The 21,603-nt window shown below is 43.6% G+C and overlaps 1 protein-coding gene across 1 annotated transcript in view; it reads left to right on the top strand.

The window, feature by feature from the left end:
• GNB4 (G protein subunit beta 4) overlaps window positions 1-20,522 on the top strand; it is a 32,612-nt gene extending 12,090 nt beyond the window's left edge. Inside the window, exons 2-10 of the mRNA XM_063338422.1 lie at window positions 4,802-4,901; window positions 9,392-9,430; window positions 10,182-10,288; window positions 11,232-11,295; window positions 12,121-12,283; window positions 12,471-12,537; window positions 12,762-12,963; window positions 14,146-14,362; window positions 15,577-20,522. Coding sequence (XP_063194492.1) covers window positions 4,845-4,901; window positions 9,392-9,430; window positions 10,182-10,288; window positions 11,232-11,295; window positions 12,121-12,283; window positions 12,471-12,537; window positions 12,762-12,963; window positions 14,146-14,362; window positions 15,577-15,683 — 1,023 coding nt within the window. The 5' untranslated portion in view covers window positions 4,802-4,844 and the 3' untranslated portion in view covers window positions 15,684-20,522. The remainder of the gene's footprint in view (window positions 1-4,801; window positions 4,902-9,391; window positions 9,431-10,181; window positions 10,289-11,231; window positions 11,296-12,120; window positions 12,284-12,470; window positions 12,538-12,761; window positions 12,964-14,145; window positions 14,363-15,576) is intronic.
• The last annotated feature ends 1,081 nt before the right edge of the window (window positions 20,523-21,603 follow it).

Below are 21,603 nucleotides of genomic sequence, written 5' to 3'. Positions count from 1 at the left end.
TACAAGGGAATAAGCTAAGCTTTCTCCACAGGTTGCGGAGAAAGTACTTTCGAGACAAGAACCTGTGGTAATTTGTCACTGCCCGCCTGTATAATGAAGAATTAAACTCTTAGCAAATGATGCTGCAACTGAGTCAGGAGTAGTGTAAGGGGTAATTTATCTGTGGAGCACTCAAGCCTGCCGGTGGCTTTCTTGGCGCTAGTACGCCATGGAATTTGACTTAGTTAATTATTTTGCCTCGGGAGGCACTTTATTTTGGTATCAGTAAATTCACTCGTACAAGTCCGCTGAGGAAAAATTGCACTGAGGTACAGTTCAGCCTACAAATGACATTGCTTTTGTGAGGGCAAAGATGTGCCGCCTCGGTTAGACGAGGGTTCCTGCTCGCAGCGAGCTCCCTGTGCGGCTGCTGATGGGAAGCAGCTCCTCTCCTTGACCCCGTTTCCTCGGCGCTTGGGCGTCCCGCTGTGGAACACCCCCTGGCTACCAACGGCATTAAAAAGTTCCTCGCCTTCCTGTTGCGCATCCCCTCAAGGCCTCTTCGCCATAGCAAATTATATTATTGATAGGACATGGTGACTTGCGTTTGAAGAGAAGCATCTGGTGCTTCATCGGGGTTTCTACCTGTGAGTGTTGAAAAGCACATACTGCTAGGATTCCGCATCTAAGGTAGCTCAGAATATTCAAAAGACTGAATGCTTATTAAAAATATTAGTAAGTCAGGTAGACATTACATTGCCTCCAGTCTCCCGAGATGGCAGGAGGAGTCCTGGTTCTCGTTCTGCCCATGGCGGTGCAGGAGCTGATGGCTTCTCTGCGTGTGCGGCCGAGTGCGACGCAGCCGGGCTCCTGGGGAACTTCACCTGCGGAATAAAGGATCTTCCAGGCTGCGGAGCAGTGCTCCCTCCTGGCTGTGGTATTTTGATCTTCCTGAGGGGAGAATGAAGAGGCACCTAGTACGGGTTGGAGTTGAGTCCACTGAGGTTTTCAGTAATTTGTTATATGAGGAAAAATTTGCAACACAGAGATCATCTCTCTTCTTTGCGATCCCTGTAAGCCCTGTGAAAGCAGTCCCAGTATTTTATCTGATAAAAACCCGGTTGTTTGTTTTTATCTGATGACGTGTAGCATTGGGAAGTAGCACACTTCAGGGTTGTGGTGGTGACCTGCTTCTCCGCACCGAGGACAGGTTCATAGGAAGCAGCCTCTGCCATTGCTGCCGGCCACCTCCGTTCTGTGTCCTTGCCGTGCTTTGCCGGTCGCTTCTCTGGTACACTTAAAAACAGTATTACAGCAAGTAGATCTAGTCTGGATAACGGTCTACACGTGTTGACTATGGCTTCCTCTCTTTTCCTCTCTTTAACCATCTCACTGTAGATCAGAAGCATTACAACGGACAGAGATGCGTCTGCGTGCGCAAATTCCAAGCATGTTCCTATCTTCCCGCGTTGCTGTCGTTGAGTGTGGCATCAGTGGGACATTCACACGGTTTGACTGGAGTTAGAGACGCTGCTTGCGGAGTTAGAGTGACTCTGGAACAGCATCCATGGGAGCTTCCGCGCTCCCCACTCAATTTCTGTAATTTCCTGTGGACACCTCAAAATAGGGCTTAAAAAAAAAAAAGAAATATCCCGCATGGAAGCATCTTGCTCATGGTTTTGTGAAATACTTTAGGGGCGATGATCATCCAAACACGAGCGGTCGCAGTGGGAACTGCAGCCAGCAGAGCGTTGGATACGTTTCAGTTTAATGGTTAAACTCTGCACTTCGTTTGTTTACTGTAGTATCCCGGTGTTTATATATAGCTTAAGAATATCTCAGAGTTTGCTATTCAGTTGCTGCCTACTGGAAGGGAGCTGTAATACTCAAAGCTAGGCTAATCCAGTTCTAAAATGAATCCAGATTTTGTAGAAATTCATACTGGCTCGGAGGCAGTTCCATGTGCTGAGGTGTAGCTTGACCTTGAACCACTGATACATTTCTGCTGAGCAATAATGCCAGTGACCTTGTAAATTAAGAACATCCTGATGTTGCTAGGACTTTTCAGCTAAAAAAAATAATTTTCTCATAAAAGTATGAGATATCCGTTGTCCTTTAATTTGCTTAGGAATTGATTTTTAAGCTAAAGGTGGGTGGCTGAGAAGGCTTCTGAAGCTGGATCGTGTCCATGTAGGAACTTGTACAGGTATAACACGATTTAAAGCTGTTCAGTTTAACAGCTGTTTAGCTGCTGGTGCAGCTTGATACAGAAATGGCATTAATGATGAACAGTACCGATAGGAATGACATTAAAGTCATTAACGCTGACTTTGTGGTTGAAGTGCAGCATGGTCATTGATGGGCTTTGAGTGCCAGTGCAAGGCTACAGGTAATTTTCTAATATGCTCATAGTTTTACCTATCAATAAAAAAAAATGCCCTGACCTTAGCTTCTTGTGACCAGCCATGCGTGCTTCCAGTTGAATAGTAATGTCATTTTCTTTATCATCAATTATTCTCTGTCTTGAAGTTACTGTTTGCAGAGCACTGAAGTGTGTGGCACATCGCAGGGCAGAAGCTGACTTCCCTTCTCAGAAAATTAGAGATATATCAAGTTCTCTATTAGGAATCTTTTATCTTCTGTTAAAAATAGCATGCGACTGCTGAAACGTTGGCAGATAGCATGGCCGGCTTGCTTTAGACATTTGAGTCCGTTGTTTTGGCTGTGTTACCTTTGTGTAGGTTCTAGGAGGGGAAAAAAAAAAAAAGGAAAACATTTTTAAAGGATAATTTGACACTGTCGGAACTGAAAGTGGGGCTATATTTCACAGAGGTGTAGTATTCCAATCAAATATATTGTAATTAAACTTCAAAGGCTATAAGGGCATGTGATTAGCATGCACACTAAAGTGATTACAGATTTTAATGCTTGATTTTTGAAATTGGACATTAGTGTTGATGACTTCTGTTTTATGCCTGCTGTGCATTAAGCATTATTAAATAGTCTGGGCTTCTGAAATAGGAAGATGATGGTAAATTAGTCTCTTAGAATATTCATACATGGATTATAGTGTCTTTGTACTTGAACAGAACACAGGCTGAAGGAAGGGGAAGGTGTGACCTTCATAGTTTCCTTAGGTATAGCTGAAAATATTAGTTAGACCTTTTAAGTCACCACGGTGCTCTTATGGATTAGGCTGTATTTTGATTTGGAGATATCTAATTTGTTTATGTTTGTGGGCTTCACGGTGATATTTGTGGAAGTTGTGGAGGGTGAGCTTGATAGGTAAAAGGAGTAGGTGGATAATTAATGAAGATATACTTTGCTTCTTGAGTAGTGAGAACTTTCGTAGCTCTCAAACGCTGGTGCAAGCTGCTAGTCCAAAGGTGATTATCTTATTAGTAAGTTACTTTGAACGAAAAACTTTCACTCCTTCCATCTAGGAAGCGTCGTGTTTTATAGATGGAAAAGCAGCCTTCCAGAGCCTGCCTTCTAGAGCATGTCACTACTGAACCACAAAGAGCCAGCAGTGAGACCAAATAAAGGGGTGTCCCTGGAGGTCTACAACTTACCAGACACGCCGACCTTTCTTTCCCTGTTTTTTAGCCATTTTTCAATGGACTGAATTGGGGGGACACTACTGTATTGTCTCTCGTACTTCAATAAAAAGCTTAGAATAATGTCTTGAATAGGTATCTTCTCCTCGCTTCTTTTTCTTCCTCCCTCAATTTTCATTTTTTGTGAGTAGCAGTCTGACTTTTGTATTTCTTCTATAAGCCAGAAGTGTTTTGGGCTTTTGAGATAATGTAGTGGGACCACCACTGCCACCTTTCTGCTGTGCTTTTTCTATCACGAAAAAAATACAAACAAGTGCCTCCCTTGTTCCTGAGCAAGCTACTCGCTTACTTCACTTTCACTGCAAGGATGTGGATATTGATGTCTATGTGTATGTGAATAGACTTTAAGCGATAAAGAGGAAAATTGATCTAAGGAAACTGTTCAACACACTGAAAAGAACAGATGCAAAATCTGATTGAAGTAAAGGACTAACCTGAAAGTCTGCTTGCGTGTGGTCGTACCCTTTATTGATCTTTTTATTGAGTCCTTGCTCGGATGAGAACTGCTTTGGGCTGCTGTGGGCTGTACCAGCATGAGGACGCTTTTAGGGATGGTTCGGTCTTTACTATCCCTTCTCACTGAGTGGGTGCTTTTGAAACGAAAACATAAAAAAATATTCTACAAAAAAGTTGTAGAAAAGCTGCTATTTCAGCTGCAGTCTAGGATTTAAAGTTTTCATCTTTAATTAAAATGAAACCCGCCTTGGATGTCACGTGCGAAGGTGCGTGTATGCTGTGGATTGTATGTATAGCATTGTGTCGCAAAGGTGCTTGTATGACATTGATGGATATTGATTGTATGTATTGATCCCGAGCTCCAAGGTAGATATTGAGGGCGACCGCTGCAGTCTTTGCTCTCTGTTGCCACCTTGGGGTGAAGACTGAGGAGGTTTCTGGGTGGGTGAGAAGAGTGGCACTAAAAATGCGTTCAGTGACAGTATTTTAAGGTTACAGTGGGTGGTTCTGTTGACGGTTGCTTCTCTATTCAAAATATACTTCATTTAATTCTGCTTTTCATGGCAATTCAGAAACTGAAATAACTTAGGTCTTGCCAAATTTATTAGGGGGTGTACTAAAGGGAGTATCTACTTGGAAGCCTTTCTAAAAGCAGAATAAATATATATAGGCTTGTGGGGTTTATTGTTTTGTTTTTTAAAGAGGAGAAAGTGATACTGAAACTTATTTTTCTTACCTCTTATCGGCAGGTTTTCTTCACCAGTGGAGTGTGAGAAGTAGAGACTGAAGAAGATGAGTGAGCTGGAACAGTTACGGCAGGAGGCAGAGCAACTGCGAAATCAAATCAGAGTAAGAATTGCTAATTGCTTGTTTTTCATGATAAAGTTCCTCCTTTAAAGGAATAAAGTGTAAAGATTGCATCTATTACTGCTGCTGTTTAAGTTGCGCAGAGCTGAAAATATTTTCAGGATATTTGTTTAACAACCAGAAAAGTAAGCCATCAGCATAATGAAATTGTTTCTTGAACAAAACGTTTTATTTCCTGTTGAAGTTTGCTATGTTTTGTTACTAGGGGTGTTTGTATCTCTGCAATTTTTTTTATTTTGGATTTAAAAAAAAAACCAAAAAGGAACAGCAAAACTCTAGGACGTAGACACAACAAGTTGGGGTTATGGGTATTATAAAAGCTTGTTTCTGGGCTAAAAGCTACCATTGCGCTGCCACTCTTGATATCATGTAGGTCAAAGCGTGGAGTGTGAGGGGAAAACCTTCTGGGGTGCACGTCATTTCTACAGGCCCTATTTCTTAGCTTCCTGTTGAATTTATTTATTTATTTTTTAAAATGCAGATCGCCTCATATGTGCTGATTTTTTTTTTTTTTCTTGCAATTACTCACTGAAGACAAACCAAGTATGAGCTGTCATGCCCAAAGGCAGTTTACCAGGAATCTGTTGCGACATGCCTGTATGTTTCAGTGAGGCAGTTTTCAGCAGAGAGAGAAGTACAAAGTAGAATAAGGATCTTCAGAGTCTGTTTCCTCAAAATTTCCTTTTCCTAAACACAAAGCATTCATAAATCTGATTTATGTGGGAACGCCTTATTTGCAAACGTTCCTTTGAGCTAAGACTACAGGTTCCTTAGAGTGTGTTGCGTGTGCACTGACTAAAATTTTATAGTGGCATCTGCTGGCAGCAGTTGTTTTGTGGTGGTCAGCTGCTTCGTGCGGTGGACGTTAGGCTGCTTGTTTAGTATCAGCCATGCGGTAGACACTCTTAGAATCATCAAATGGTTTGGGTTGGAAGGGACCTTAAAGGCCACCCAGTGCCACCCCCTGCCCTGGGCAGGGACACCTCCCACCAGCCCAGGTTGCTCCAAGCCCCGTCCAACCTGGCCTTGAACCCCTCCAGGGATGGGGCAGCCACAGCTTCTCTGGGCAACCTGGGCCAGGGGCTCACCGCCCTCACAGCAAACAATTTCTTCCCAATACCCAATCTAAATCTCCCCTCTTTCAGTTTAAAACCATCACCCCTCATCCTATTGCTGCGTCATGTGTTAGTAGCTGTGCGGGGGGCAAATGTTGCTTTCGTGGCTGCTCATCCAGCATAAGCTGAGGAGAGCTCCGCGTCCTCTTGTTTTCACTTCATGCGCTGGTGAAACACAACGCTATCAGTGTCGTGGCACTGGACAGCCCTTCTAGCAGCTCTGTAGAGCAATGCAAATAAATCTTAGTTTAAAATACCTTTTTGTAAATTTAAGCTTTATTCCAGCATTGCACACAAAAGGTATACGTAATTTTTCAGTTCTTCCTCTGCCTGATGTGTAAAGACTTTCTCATTACATGCTGTTGGGGTGAGCCAGTTAGTCTTAATTCAGTCTTGGTAATTAATCAGTCTGGTTTTATGCAAAATTGTGTTGTGTGAAGAAAGAGATAGCAGGGAAGTAAGAGTGCTAGACTGTGTTGCAAGAATGTTTGCTTTTCTAATTTTGGAGCATAAAAATCTGATCGGCGCTTTGTAGAAAGACTCCATTTTGTGACTTTCGGTCGATTTAACATTTCCCTTGTCACTCTGTCACCCAAACGTGTAGCTGGATCTGTACAGATGTGGCTGAGTAGCCGTGGCTATTGCCATTGGGGTCTTTGGGCTCAGCATTGGCAATGAGTGTTTGCCTCCCTGGGTCCGAGTGCAGCGTTGGGCACCTTATCCTTCATTTTAACTTCAGATTCATCTGCAATTAAAAACGCTCCTGATGTCAGAGAGTTTCTTGAATACTAAGTCCAAATAATTCAGTTTCCTATTTGTATGGGTGACTATCCTGCGTATTAAATCATTGCTCAGTTTTCTTTCTAAATAAGTGTTTTGTTTGGGATGGGTAAGAGGAGAGATCTGAAAAAATAAGTTGGTTTTTTTCAAAGTGTGTAGAATATATAGCAGGCTGGTAATTTTCAGGAATTATTTTTGATGCGCTCCTAAAAAGAGATGAGGCCGGTAACAGCATTGGTATTTTATATACAGATATGAGTTTGCTCTCTTAGTTACTTAAAACTCATGAGTTTTGCCTGTTATTTTCTCTAACAGTGTAATCACGAAAAATCATCTTTGTGCTTACAAGTGAGTTCCAGATAAGATTGTACCTAGCAGCTTCCTAAAGTAGAATAATAGAATAATCTGTGATGCATAGCTGACAGTTTGCCAATAGACTTTTTGTAGTCTGCGATGTTTAGAAATGTGTAGTGATTTATTATTTTTATATTTTTTTTTTTACAATATCTAGGCATTTTGAGTCCCTTTGTCTCCCCATGCATTTACTAGAGCTGTAGCTCTGTTGTGCACGCAGATAGACTGTGCTGGAGGGATAAAACAAGACTGGGTGAATTCTTAGTGCAGGAAGTTGGGAAGACCAGCGGGCGATGAACGGCAGCAGGGTGGCTTTATGGTTCCAGTTGATTCCTAGTTCTGCCTATAAGAAAGGTCCCGTGTGATGCGTGTCCTCGCTTTGAGAACTGAAATGCAGGATACGGTTTTTGGAAGCGTTGCATGCTTGGCACAGCGTCATTTGAAGTTGAGTGGCATTTTAAAAAAATACATATAGTTTGGGGAAAAAAAATGAAATCTTCAGTGCGTGTGCTAGGAAATCACAGGGGCCGCACATTGGTTGAGCGGATGGATTTTTCCCACAAATACTGCATTGTCTACTGTGTGAACTGAGAAAAATCTACAGTTCTACAGAGCAGCTTTTTTATATTGTGACACTAATGATTCTGTTCCAGTGCTGCATACGGAGAAATGACAGTTAAAATGTAAGAACCCAAATAGCCTGGTGAAACTGCTTTTCCTGCAGCTTTGCCAATCGTATGGCAAGCGTTAGACAGCCTCAAGTATAAGTGTTGCTAATAGCAATTTCTTGAAGAAAAATTGCTTTGTTTCGTTTAGACTGCATTTGGAATTCGTTTTATGTTGTACGTCTTCAAGTATTTCAGCTAAACTAAACAAAGTTGTTTGAAATCCAGTGTGTTTCTTCCTGTGGATGAAATAAGTCCTGAGCACTAGGGGATTTGCTGCTCTGGTATTTTAAACCCCTCCTGATTCCAGACGTCAACATTTTATAAATATTTCTACAGTTCAGACATTTTAAAAATAAGTTGAGATGACTTAATCCACTCTCAGGCTCGCTTTCTGGGAGGAAAGCTGTAAAGGGTGGTCCAAATAAACACGCACTGAGAAATTGTTCAAATTGTAATGTCAAGTAACTCTCAAGCAAGAGCTTGAAAAACAGTAAGATCCTGGTCTCAATGTGTTGATGCTGTTCCAAAATGTGTGAGTAAATGTTTCCGTTCCTCCCCTCAGAGAGGACATTGCCATTAGTGTATGGATTGAACACTTTCTTGGGGCAGGGAGACGCAGGAATTAGTGGCGAAGGAGAAATTTCAGGGAGTTAGAGGCGATCTCGTGGCTGATCCTTCAGTCCTGCTGCTGCTTTATCTTTAACCTGGGCTGCAGAGTTCCTGTCTAATTTTAAGGCAATTATTTTAAACTGTGCTTCTCAGAAGTGGTTGCTGACTACGTGCCCGATTTTGGTTTTCGAAGGGGGGAGGCTGAGCTGGGGGAGCACGGTGCAATTGCAGCTGTAACCGAAACTGGGCTTTGCAAAATGCGAGTGGGGCAGCGTCAGGTCTCCAGGCTGTTACTCTGGTCACGCAAACGAAAGTAAAGTCTGTTTTCTAGCTCGGGTGGAATAACATGCAGAAAGTCAGTCATATGCCCATAGAGTCTGAAATAATGGAAAAAAGACGGAGCATCTGTATGGAGACCTGAGCACTAGCCGTTCTGTGAAATGAATGAGTGTTAGCTGGCTGTTTTATTGTTGTTTCTTCATTTTGGTCGAAGTTCGTCAGCGGTTTAAGCTTCGGTCAGCCTGCTGTCTGTCCTGCTCACCGGACCCTGCCCGTTCATCCCTCCTCTCCTAACTCCCATCCTCACACCCCGTCTCGCTCATCCCCTGCCTCTGGTGCTCGGTGCCCCCACAGCAGGGAACAGTGTGGGGCAGAGGGTGGGTGCCGGGACCCCGGGGCGGCTCCGCATCCCTCTGAATCACGCACTCTGTGATTCTGTGATCCCTTCTTAAGTCCCTCTCCCTCCCCTGCCCCAGCTTGTGCGCCAGCACCTCAGCTCCTTGGGCCATGAAACACCCGAGGGTGACAGACAGCACGTGAGGTGGTGGTGGCTTGTGGTGGCTTGTGACTTCTTGAGTGTGGTGAAGTCTAGCTTTAGAGTTGGTTCTCTTAGTTGGTGCTCGGTGTTGCCTTTTAGATTCAAATTTGTTCCATTCTGTTGTTTCAGGATGCAAGGAAAGCGTGTAGCGACACAACTCTTGCCCAGGTATGTTGTCAATTCCGTGCATAGGCTATTACTTGATATGTAAAAAAAAAAAAAAAGAAAAAATAGAAATCCATACACTTCATGACGGTAACATGCTCCAGTTTAGTAGCTAAAAGAATAAAGTGAAAGAAGCTTTGTAAATGTACTGTGTATTTATACAGTGATTTAAACCAAAACAAAATAACCCCACCAAAAGCCCAAACAAATAAACAAAAGAGCAAAAAAACCCCAACCAGTCAAAAAAACCCTCATCATCTTAATGGGTCCTGCTTTCAGTTTACCTTTTAAACAGACTGTGTTTATTGTGTTTAGTGTATTTAGAAAGACTTCAATGTCTTTTAGCTGTATTTTAGAAACAAAAGTATTTTGCATTTAGAGTTCTGCCATGCTTAAAAAACTAACAGCGCAATAAATATTGGAGGATTTTCTTCTGCTGGTTTTAATTGAAAACTTTCAGATTTGAATATCTGAAATAGCCTCAGTATTACATAGCGTTATTTTAAAAAAACCCAAAACTTTCTGAAGTTTCAGATACAGCCATTGTGAAGTGTGTTAGTGTATCTTCTGTAAAATCTGTTTTCCTCGGTTTTGCATGGGCCTAGTCCCGGGTTGTACACTAGTATCCTTTTTGTTTTTTTAACGTTGCATGCCAAGATAGATTGTTTTCTATCAAAGTTCAAAAGTGTTTAGTTATCTTGTATCTTAAAAATAGTTCTCAGTATCTCAGAGGTTTGTTTTTATTTATTTTTAGATCACAACAAGTCTGGACTCAGTGGGTCGAATCCAAATGCGAACAAGGCGTACGCTTAGAGGTCACTTAGCCAAAATCTATGCTATGCACTGGGGATCCGACTCAAGGTGTGTACAGGCCACCCTCCAACCTGCAGATGGAGGGTTAGAGATCAGATTCAGTCACAATTAATACCAGGTTTTGGGAGCCGTGGGGTGTCGGTGCCTGTGCAGGGGGATCACAGACCACGATTGTGGTGGGGTTTTTGTCTTCAGTTATTGTTTGTCTTTTTAAAACCAGTGAGGATGGCATAGCGGTAACAGCAGGCCTCGACTGAAAGGAGAGGTATTTGCGTGTTCTTACCACGGACATCTTGCCTTTTCCTTCTTTTCAGCTAAATTCTTTGAGTCTGTTTAAGCAGAGGAGGGTGTATGTGGTGAGCCGTATTTCTGGAATGAAGGATATTGTATTTCCCTGAATAATTATGTAACTTCGTTGACAACACAATTTTATGGACTAATCTTATTTCATTGAAAAAAAGATCCTTTTGTGCATAGTGGGAAAAGTCACTTAGCCTCCAGGAGGGAGTTTTGCTGTGCTGCCTTTAGAGCAACCGATGGTCAGATGTTAACGGTGCCTCATGGTCTGCTCTCTCTCGTGTAGTCCAGAGAGAAACAGATCTAGAATCTGCTCCCAAAATAAGATTTATTTTCCCCTAATTTTCTTGTTTATTTTTGTGTAGCTGTATAGTTAAAATATTAGCATATGGAAAAAGAAAAGCAGCTGTGGACAGAGTTCAAAAAATGAGTTTTCAGGAAGTTGTTTGGTTTTGTCCATCGTTAATCATGAGTCCCCGTGGACGCGGGATTCTTTGGTCAGGCAATGTAAAGATTTTTGCAGATTTTTTCTGACAAATGCCCCCACCTCCCAAACAAAATAATAAAAAAGCAGAGGTTATTAAAGAAATGATGAAATTGCTGAACCACTTGGGAATCGTGCATGATATATGTCTATGTTGAGATTTTTCGGTTTGTTGTATGTTAACCTGTTTTATTTTGTGTTTATATTTAGGCTACTAGTCAGTGCTTCTCAAGATGGAAAATTAATTATTTGGGATAGTTATACAACAAATAAGGTAGAGTTATTTATAATCCATATCAATAATTGGTGCATAACTTGTGTGTTTGCGGGGGCTTGTGTCTGCTTTTTGTATGGTTGCAAGGCAAAAATGAAAAGAAGCCGTCTTGTTCTAATTCAGACATAATCTTTTTGTTTTTTCTTCTTTCATGACTAGGTGATTACTAGTGGTATGTTGTAGGTTGTGTCTCAGAAGGAATAGTTCTAGGTAATACGTAATATTTTCACTCTACTTTGCTGGTGCAGTAGCTTGTAGCTATTGCTCTCTGCCTGTGTGGTGTGGCTTCTGAAACTAATTTGGCTTTAAATTGTAGAAATACACAATCTGAGAATTTACAAGAGTGTTTTGCTTTTGAGGACAAATAAAGGAGCAGAAAAAAAAAAAAAGAAAAAAAAAAAAAGAAAAAAGCTGCTAAATGAGAAAAGCTTAAGTAGAGCGCGGAGCGGTGATCTGCTTCTGTAAACTGTCCGGTCTCCGTGGGTACAGCCATGCCTTTTGTAACCTGTAGTTCAGACATGTAGATGGATTGGACAAAGAAATTCAAGTAGAATTAACAAATGTTGTAAATGTTTAAGTTCAGAATAGCTTTGCTATTAAATAATGTTGCATTGAAGTTCTGCTGGTGTTTTTCACCCTAGTATGTATGGATGTATAAACATGAAAGGGGTTGTAATATGTTGTAAAATGAAAATAGCGGAAATTATGATGCACAATGTACTTGGTGTGTTTGATGTGCTGTAATCCATTAACCGCTATGAATGAGCGGCGTGGAGAATGAAAGGTGCGGTGTGACGCAGCGCTCACGAGCTCTGTCTCTCCAAGATGCACGCCATTCCGCTGAGATCCTCCTGGGTGATGACTTGCGCCTACGCGCCCTCCGGAAACTACGTTGCCTGTGGTGGGTTGGACAACATCTGCTCCATCTACAACTTGAAAACCAGGGAGGGCAATGTGAGAGTGAGCCGAGAGCTGCCAGGGCACACAGGTCAGCTTTGACTTCGAGTTTCTTATTGCACCAAATGAAACGATCCCGCTTCGAAGTGTATCGTGAGCGCTGAGATCGCGGTGTTGCTTGCAGACGAGCTGTGGGAGAACTTCAGTCACTGCTCTTGGATTTTGAACTTCAGTTGTTGCTCCTGGGTCTGAAACTAACGTAACTGTTTTGGTTTTAGGATACTTGTCCTGTTGTCGCTTTCTAGATGACAACCAGATTGTCACTAGCTCAGGAGACACCACTTGGTGAGTTTTTGAGCTCTGTTGGCCTTTTTTTATTTATTTTATTTTTCACCCTTTTTTTTTCTTTCCCTTCCCCAATGCCTTAATTTCTATGTAAAACTTAAAGTCTCAAATAACCACATCCGTTGTGTTTTTTTTTTCTCCTTCTCCAATGCCTTAATTTGTATTTAAAACTTAGTCTCAAACAACCACACCCATTGTGTTAATGTTGTCGCTTTTATCTGCAGCGCTTTGTGGGATATTGAAACTGGTCAACAGACCACCACGTTCACTGGGCATACTGGCGACGTGATGAGTCTCTCTCTGAGTCCGGATATGAGGACTTTTGTCTCGGGTGCCTGTGATGCCTCCTCGAAGCTTTGGGATATTCGAGACGGAATGTGCAGGCAGTCGTTCACAGGGCACGTGTCGGATATTAACGCAGTTTGTGTAAGTGATGGTTTGTCTTTCCACAGGGGAAGAAAGGGGGAGGAGAACAGCTATCGTTGCATGAATTCAGCTCATCGTCTGCTCGATTACCTTGAGTTAGAATCAATTACTTTTTTAGGATAGAGACGGTTAAATTGTAGGTAACGAAGAAGGTTGTCTAATAACTTAACGTCTAGTTTATAACTAAATTATTATTGCCATTATCTATGATGCATTGAAGCCTTCCTGGAATAGTTTCAGCTCTGTTTTGGTTCAGTCCGTGAAACCTTACTTTTTTTTTTCTAAGAAGGAAAGAACGGAGGAGGGAAACTTTTTGCAGTGTGGCAATGTGTTAAAAACTGAAAATTGTAGATAAATGCGATATACTGAAAGGGAACAAAATAGCCAAGCATCCTCATCTTAAAGTTCTTTGTTGAACGAAAGTGTACTTGGTATTTTCTGATGAAAAGAGCTTTCAGCAAAATATTCTGGAAGGCAAAGTTAAAGTCAGTACTTATGTTGAACATTCATCCCTGGAATCATGTGGTAATATTTATAAACTGGATTATATTTCCTCTCTGTCATAGTAACACTATGTTCTGATCTGCAAGATACAAGCTCTGATAAATAGGGAATGAAATCCTAAATCTAAGCTGCATCTGTTTTTGATAAACATGAAAAATTATTAAGGCTGAGAAAATACCAAAAGCATGACCAGCAGAAAAATGCGGTTCCTATACTTAGACCTGGATCCTGAGATGCGCTGAGCTCTTCCCATTCCCGTTTCCATCAATACGGCTGTTGTAAGAATGACTCACGTTCGGAGTAGATCTTTTTGGAAACGGAATTGCTCGTGATCTTCTGCGGTGGCTGAGCCAACCTGGATGGAACAGCACGTCCGCGGCCCCCCGCCAGGAGGCTATAACCGCCGCTTGCTTCGTTCTGTAGGAATAACTCCTGTGGTACCGCACGCAGGAGCCGTCTGGGTAAAAATTCCAGTCGCTCAGGTGTTACCAGTGCTATTCCACAAGTTTTACAGCTGTGCGTACGCATTTCTTTAAACATGCAGATGGCTGCTTTTTTCCCTTTAATCTGCCGTTATCTGGTCACTTTAGCAAAATAATCCTGTGATGTTTTTGAAATAATGCACGAACAATATATTTTTCTGGTGTCAAACTCCTGTCTCTTAATTAAAACTTCCAGTTCTTCCCCAACGGCCACGCATTTGCCACTGGATCTGACGATGCCACTTGCCGGCTCTTCGACCTACGCGCGGATCAGGAGCTAATGATGTATTCGCACGACAACATCATCTGCGGCATCACTTCTGTAGCCTTCTCAAAAAGCGGCCGCCTCTTGCTAGCGGGTTACGATGACTTCAACTGCAACGTGTGGGACACTCTGAAAGGGGAGAGAGCGGGTGAGTGCCTGTACCTGCAACGGGCAGAAGTTTTCCGTTTCCACGGATATTCAAAATCTAGGCAAAATGCAAAGCCCGTGCTATTGCTGATGTTGCGGAATCTGCTTGCATCCTTCTCGTTATTTTTTTTCTTTTCTACTGGAATGGCATCCTCTTGTTTTGTTGGGTTTGGTTATATTTTCCGGCTGTTCCATTGCATTATGGTTCCATCTATACCACGTGTGGGGTAGACGCTCCGGTGGGTGAGATCCTCCTGTTGTTGGGTATTGGCCATTGTGTGTCTGCCTACTGGAAGACGCCGGCTCTTGGGACTAAGGAACAGCCTCCAAGATCTATTTCACTGCAGTGTGTGAAATTAAGTAATACGAAATCACACACTTGCGTTGACTTGCGCACCCCTCAGAGGAAGTCGTTCAGATGGCAGCGGGTTCAGGAGTCCCTTTGCTTTGGGGACTGTCACTTCCTGCTGTTGGGAGGGGGGAAGTGGAGGCTTTTAGTCACTTCTGTCAGGATAGAGGGGTGTTTATAGCAAAGCTGCATCCCTCTCACCTCATACGGTAATTTAAATGACGGGACCCGCTTCCGTTCCAAACCTCGATTCCGCTGTTGAGGCTGCAAACGTGCCCTTTTCCCCGAGGACGTGGACGGGCTGAGCTTTACCAGAGCTCGGGAGAGCAGAGAAGCGCGAGGGCGGGTGGAAGGGAAGCAAAAACAAAGCAGGAAAGAGATGCTGCTTTTATAGTAGTCCCACACAACACACGAGGGATCTTTACTCCTTAGGGCTGGCAAAAGATGGGAAAGTCGAGGTAGTTCCTGTATCCAGGGCACTGTCAGAAGACATCGCGTTTGGTTTTGAAGCACGTGATGGCTGAAATTGTGGGCAGCATTGCTGAAAGCGTGGGGAAAAACCAGTAGAGAGCCTGATGAGGGATGAGGAGGTCTTTGGGGCAGAAAGAAGGAGAAGTCGTAAGGGCAGAGAGAAAAATGGAGGCAATGTTGTATGTATGTATTTTTAAAAACCTCTCTGAGTTTCTTGCTATGGCTTTTGTGATGTGTATAGTTCTTCAGGGTAAAGACAAAAAGGACGATTAGATCTTGCGTGACACTGTTTTTAGCAAATTTGAAGACTTGCTTGGGAGGGCAGAGCAGGTGACATCCTTGACATCCTTAATATGAATATTGAATATTAACTCGCATCGCTTCTTCTTTTCCAGGTGTCCTTGCTGGCCATGACAACCGTGTCAGCTGTTTAGGTGTTACTGATGACGGCATGGCTGTAGCTACAGGGTCTTGGGACAGTTTTCTCAGAATCTGGAATTAACTGGGAGCCAAACATGTACATTCTCCATTTGAGATCTGGAGAGATCAATGCTGCAGCCTATAGCTGTGAAATAACATTTCTACCTTGTATTTGCAGGTGAAGTTTTTCTATTCACTGATTATTACACAAAAAAAAGGCTTTCTGTAAACTAGGAAAAAAAAATCAAGTGAAGAAATAGGGGAGGGGGGAAGAAATCACTGACTTTTTAAAAGGGGCCAGCACACATAATCATGGTGACCGACAAACTAAGAGCCAGTCTTTTTGTTTTTGGTGGTTTGGTTAGATTGTCCTTGAAGGGTTTTTGCTTGTGCTCAGTCTGCTAATCCTGTACCTTTTTTTTTTTTTTTTGTACATAACAGAATATACACATTATAGCAGCCAATCATGTAACATTTGTCTGTATGTAAAGAAATACGTTTGCATTTTTTGAGGAAACTACATTTATAGCTTTGCTTTTAACCCGAGATGTCACTTCTGAGTTTTGTAGTGGATGAACTAGATTGCTGTTTTAAATGTTTTTGTGAATTTACTGTAGATAAAAGTGAAGCCAATGGTATATATGTGTTTTTATAATGGAAGGCATTTGAATTATTATTTTTTAAAGGCCCTGGAGACTCCCAGTTAATACCTACCGCCTTAGTCACTCACTTCTTGACCTGCTTGCCTATTTTTAGTCATGGGCGTTCTTCCTTCAAGCCGGTGGTTCCTGGTTCATCCATTGCCAGTCAGTGGCCTCCAAACACCAAGGAGTTAACGTCAGGCAGACTTGCAAAAACAGCAAAAATAATTAAAAAATAGATTAAAAAAAAAAATCCTGTTCCAGAAGTAATTAGCTTCCTCCCTGCAGCTTTTTGCAGGGGTTATTCCACGCCGTCCCGCGGTGCGGAAGCCAAGTGACCCGCGTCACTGCCGTTGAGCGGCTGAGTGCTCCCTTTGGACAATTCAGGTTTTGACTGTCACCAAATGAAGGGAGTTTTGGCCCGTCACAAACTCCAGCCGATTTGCACTCGCAGACCCGTTTGGCAGCCGCTCGGTGCGCAGGAAGCAGCGTGTTTGCAGCGCTCGCTCCGTGACCGCAGCCAGCTGAGACGTTCAGGGGGGACTTTGCTGAAATTCTTGGAGCAGACTGAAATGTGCAGTTCATCGCCTGTAATCCCCCTCCCACCCGGGGGGCTGCCAAAGCTGGCCGCAACCAAAAGCGCTTGCTGTCAGTTACGTGCAGGGGGAATTATAAAAGCAATTGTGTAACTTACAGTGAACCAAATCACCGTCCTCACCTGTGCGACCCTGCCAGGCCCCATCCTAGGGACGCAGCGACGCGCTCCTCCTGCGGGCACAGACGTCTCTCCCACGGGGGCTTATTTAGATGCTCATTGTCCTGCGGCTCTGACGCTGTAAACAGCCACTTCCTCTCCCGTTCCGGATTTTATTCCGATTTTGATGTCAGTCGCTCATAAGCGATAGGGTCTGATGGAGCGCAGTTGAGCGTAGCTAGAGGAGAATCAAGTGACGGACGCCCATCCGAAAGGGCCGGGGAAGGATGTTTAACTTCTTGGTGCCTGGCAGCGTGTCTGCGCTGGCAATGGATGTTCCCGTGGGAATCTGACCCTCTGCGGCGGCTTTGGGACGGGGAGTTCTAGTCTGTTGGCTTCTCTTAAGTGACTTATTTTAAAGATAACGTGAATTTTTAAATCACCAGGTTGGAAGATAATGTCAGTGTGCAGTTACGGGGAGCCTGGGTGTCTCTGGGTCAGGTAGTAACTAGAAGTGCCCGGTGTCTTGTAATACACCAGCCAGGTTTGGGGCTGAGGTGAGCATTTGTCAGGCTTCTGACACTTGTAATCCTAAATTTCAGTACTTCAGCCTGTGCCTGTAAACTTGCCTTGTCTCTAACGGTGAAGGTGCCAATAAACGTACCGCTCAACCACGGTAAATTCACTTCTTAACAAAGAAAAAGGCGCATCTTGTCCTGGAGAAGTACACGTTTACTAACGGCCTGTGGTGTAGGACCAAAATCACACTGGACTGTGTCTCACAGGAATTCCTCGCTGTGTTGCTTTATGATCCGTCTGCGTTAACAGAGCTACTACGGAATTCTTGTTACTTTCTTAAGTGAGCAGCTCTTTGGATCTTGCAAACTTGGTTTATTTTTTAGTGGTGCACTTGATTATTTTATTTTTTATTTTTTTTAACTCACAGCTGCCTTGAGTGAATCATTCTGGAAATTTGTTACTGAGGAATTTTAAGAAAATATTCTTTTTCCAAAAAGTTTTTTGGCCACAGAAGTGTGTTTTGAACCCATTTCCTAGTCGCCACCTTTGTGAAGGCAGGTGCCATTTTTACATTCTGGTATTAAAACTAGTTTTTACTTGCGAAACTCCAAAAACGATTTTAGAAATGGATAGAGCTTTTAAGAAAAGTTGAGGTGGGCTGTGAGCGTGGCTGTGCCTCACACAGGTAGGACTGCAAATAACTTCTCTAGCGTCGTTCCATGGGCCATTGCCTGTTGGATTCAGCTGCTTTTCAAATAAATAATTAAGGAATGCCAACTGCTTGCTAATGAGGTTTCCAGAAGCACCACAGGAATATCTGCCGCATTGGCTGCTCCGCTGCTGCCGGGGCCGAGGAGCGGTGGCAGGAGCCCCAGCACGGCGGGGACGTGGGAGCTGATGCTTCTTGGGAGCTTGTAGGAAGTTTCTGATCCATCCCGCCGAGGTGATGTTCGCGGTTTAATTACTGTCCTGGATCTACTTTAGATTGTGGTTTTTTAAAGCCTCCAGATGCAACGTAACGCGCTGTTACTGTGTGAGGCCAAATACTGAACTGGCACAGGCTGCGGCGTTCCCTTCTTAAGTGGCCGTTGCTGACCTCTCAAGGCTGCTGTCCCTATCAAATGGGTGCGGTTTTCATGGGAAAAGCTCAAGGTGACAAAATGCGCCTTCGTAGGTTTTACTGGAAAGGTTTTATTCCCAGCTTTGCATCCCAAAGGGAAGGGTCTGTGCTGATAGTTGAATGTAGGCTGAAGTTCACAGCGCGCGCGCGCCTTCTAACTGCGCACCACGACGGCAAACGCAGTCACAGGAGAGAGATCGTGCAGCGCTAGCGGGTGCAGCTTAACCTCTCCTGAGAAGTTTGTTGCCAAATTACATCATTATCACCTGACTTTCAGATAGCTTGGGTAATTACAGCAATGCAGGAACCAAGACCGTTGTGCAAAACTGGTGCTGAAGTAACTCCCGGCTGTTCTTCCAAGGAGTCGCTTCTGGCTTGGGAAGGAACAACGTGCTTTGTGTAACAAGATGTATTTTTATTCCGGTACAGGTTTTGGTCAGCATTTTCTAATGTTAATTTAACTTTGCAATGGAGAATACTAATCAGGCGAGCGCCCAACCTGGGCTTGTTCCCGTGTAGCCTCGGCCAGGCCTTTAGCGGTTGATGTTGGTTGAGATGCTGGAAACTACAAGCAGCTCCTCCATGGCGCGGTGCTGCCCTGTACACGCTTGCTCCGGTAACGCGGCCTCCTCCCATCCCTCTCCAGAGCTTTTTTTTTCTTCCACACACCGCTGTCCTCTGCCCGGCGGGATTGCGGCTGCGGCGCAGCGCCTGGCAGAACCGGTCGTTCAGCGTAAGACACCGACAGTCACCACTTGAACCGGAGTCACTGGGCTTTTCCCCCGCCTGAGGAGAGGCCTGGCCTTGGCGGTGGCAGCCGGTCCCGGTGTGCTCGCTGTAACGCTTGGCCTGGAAATACGAACTCTTTAATTAGTGTAACTGCTTGTCCCACAAGGAAGTTCACAATTACTTTTTGAGGTGGAATGAAACCATTGTGCAAACATTCCAAGAGTGCTTAGTCTCTCCTCGCCGAGGACACCGTCACCTCCCCTGGGTTTAGTGCTGTGCTTTGAGCTGTCGGTGAGAGTTTTGGCTAATCGGACTAGTTGGTATAAATGGTCGTGTAGCAGAATGACTGATTTTTTTGAGATAGCATTTCCTGTAAAAGTAATTAAGCATGGGTTGATGGTGCACTTTGTATCCAGTGATCTGGCATGCACGCTGGGAAACGACGTCCTCCACTTCAGAGGCACCACGAGCCTTTTTTATCCAATTGCTGGTTATGTAAAATACATGCAGAATGTTAATGCAGTGTTGTTATGGTAAATGTGTGAACAGTGTTACTAATTGATATAACTGATAACAGATTACATGTGCCTGACATTCTTATACCACACAGTATGTTTAGGTTTTAACTAATATGGACTTCGGTGGAATAGTCTTAGATATTTCAAGCCTTTGTTTTACTTACACAATGGTGCTCTATTTGTGTTTTTCTCCTTTTTTTTTTTTTTTTTTAAAAAAAAAAAAAAAGAATAAAAGCATCTGAACACTTGTAGTACATATTACATCCAAAGGAGTCCAAAACAAAATGCTTCTAAACATGCTTGATTTTAATTTGCCTTTAGTTTCCAGCATTTCTCATCAGCTATGTTTTTGGGGTTGTTTTTTTTTTCACTTGTTGCTGACTACTTTGGAAAAACTTCGGTAATGTTACCAATTATGAAGTGATTCTGCACTGCCTTTGGATTGTGTATGTATTCAGAAACAGTCTTAAAGCTTTTATTTAAGCTATTAAAAAAACCAGGGACTTGTGCCATTTGTTCTTTAACAGTGCTGTTGTAAAAAGACTTCCCTGTGAAAAAAAAATCACTTGCTATGAACTCTGTTTATAGCTTTTTTTTTTTTTCCACGATGGATCTTTTTCTTTGTATTTGTACAGTGGCTCAGTGAAAGATGTTGCCATGAGTTGATATTGTAACCAATAAACAAGTGCTTTTAACCAGACGGGGTTGGTTGCGGGTGCTTTATTAGAGCTGTAAGGACGGCGTCCCCTCTCCTGAAGGTGACCGTTCCCTACCTCCAACTCCTTCTCGCTTCTGGTTACCTCCTCAGGGTGACTGCACTGCTCTGCCTGCACCTTAAAGGGCAAAATGTCCCCCAAGGAAACTGCCCACCCGCCCAAGAGTTGCCAAATAACTTACCAGAGCAAAGGGGTAGTATTTCTTTTTAATAAATAACTGCAGAACACATGCAAGTAGAGTTTCAGCTTGATACAATGGCCATAAACGTGCTCCAGAAGAAGAGCATGAACACGCGCGCGAGCTCCGGCGGGAGGCGGCTGGGGCTCACCTTTGTATTTCAGTTTCCCTCAAGGTCCTGGAGCCTCCCTCTGCGTCTGCTCCTGCGCCGGCCCGGAGCCAGGCACGAGCACCAGGATACAGCCCGGTGAAAACAGCCTTCTTCAGCTTCAAATAATTCTCTGCCTCCAGCATTAGCTTTTAAATTGATTTGAGAGAGCCCTTATTTACTGCAAAATAGCAAATCCCCACAGCTTAGTTTTGAATAGTTCATTTAGTCATGTTAACACTTCCATAAAAATATATAAATATTCTGAAAAGGCCTTCTCTTTTAAAATAAGTTACTTTTAAAAGGTCCAGTTAGAAAAAAAAGTAGGTGTTAAATGACTGCACGTGGCAACAGCAAAAGTGTTTATTTATTTTACTTTTTTTTTTAAAAGCGTCTTTGCGAGGGAAGGTTAAGCCTCTCCACCACCCCTCGGGGCTCGGCCGGAGGCACCCTGCTGTGCAGCAGCACCCAGGGCCCGCTCAGGGCCGCGCACGGCTCAAACCGGCCCAGCCCCACACCCCGCGGCCCCACACCTGGGGGGCGTCGGGCACATCCTGAGCCTGGTGCCGGTGGCACACACCGGCAGCTCCGCTCAGCCTGCGCTCCAGCAGCGCACTCACGGGCAAACCACCCTTTCACCGCTTCACCAACTGTGAGAATCTGACAAGCTTGTTCCAGCAAATAAGTTTATTTTTTCACTTCATCGGTGCCAGCTTGGCTGAAAGCAGTAGCCAGAGGG

This window comes from Chroicocephalus ridibundus, chromosome 6, assembly GCF_963924245.1.
Source record: "Chroicocephalus ridibundus chromosome 6, bChrRid1.1, whole genome shotgun sequence".
Lineage (NCBI taxonomy): Eukaryota > Metazoa > Chordata > Aves > Charadriiformes > Laridae > Chroicocephalus > Chroicocephalus ridibundus.
Note: the sequence above shows the minus strand (reverse complement) of the source record. Positions and strands in the feature narration are given on the sequence as shown.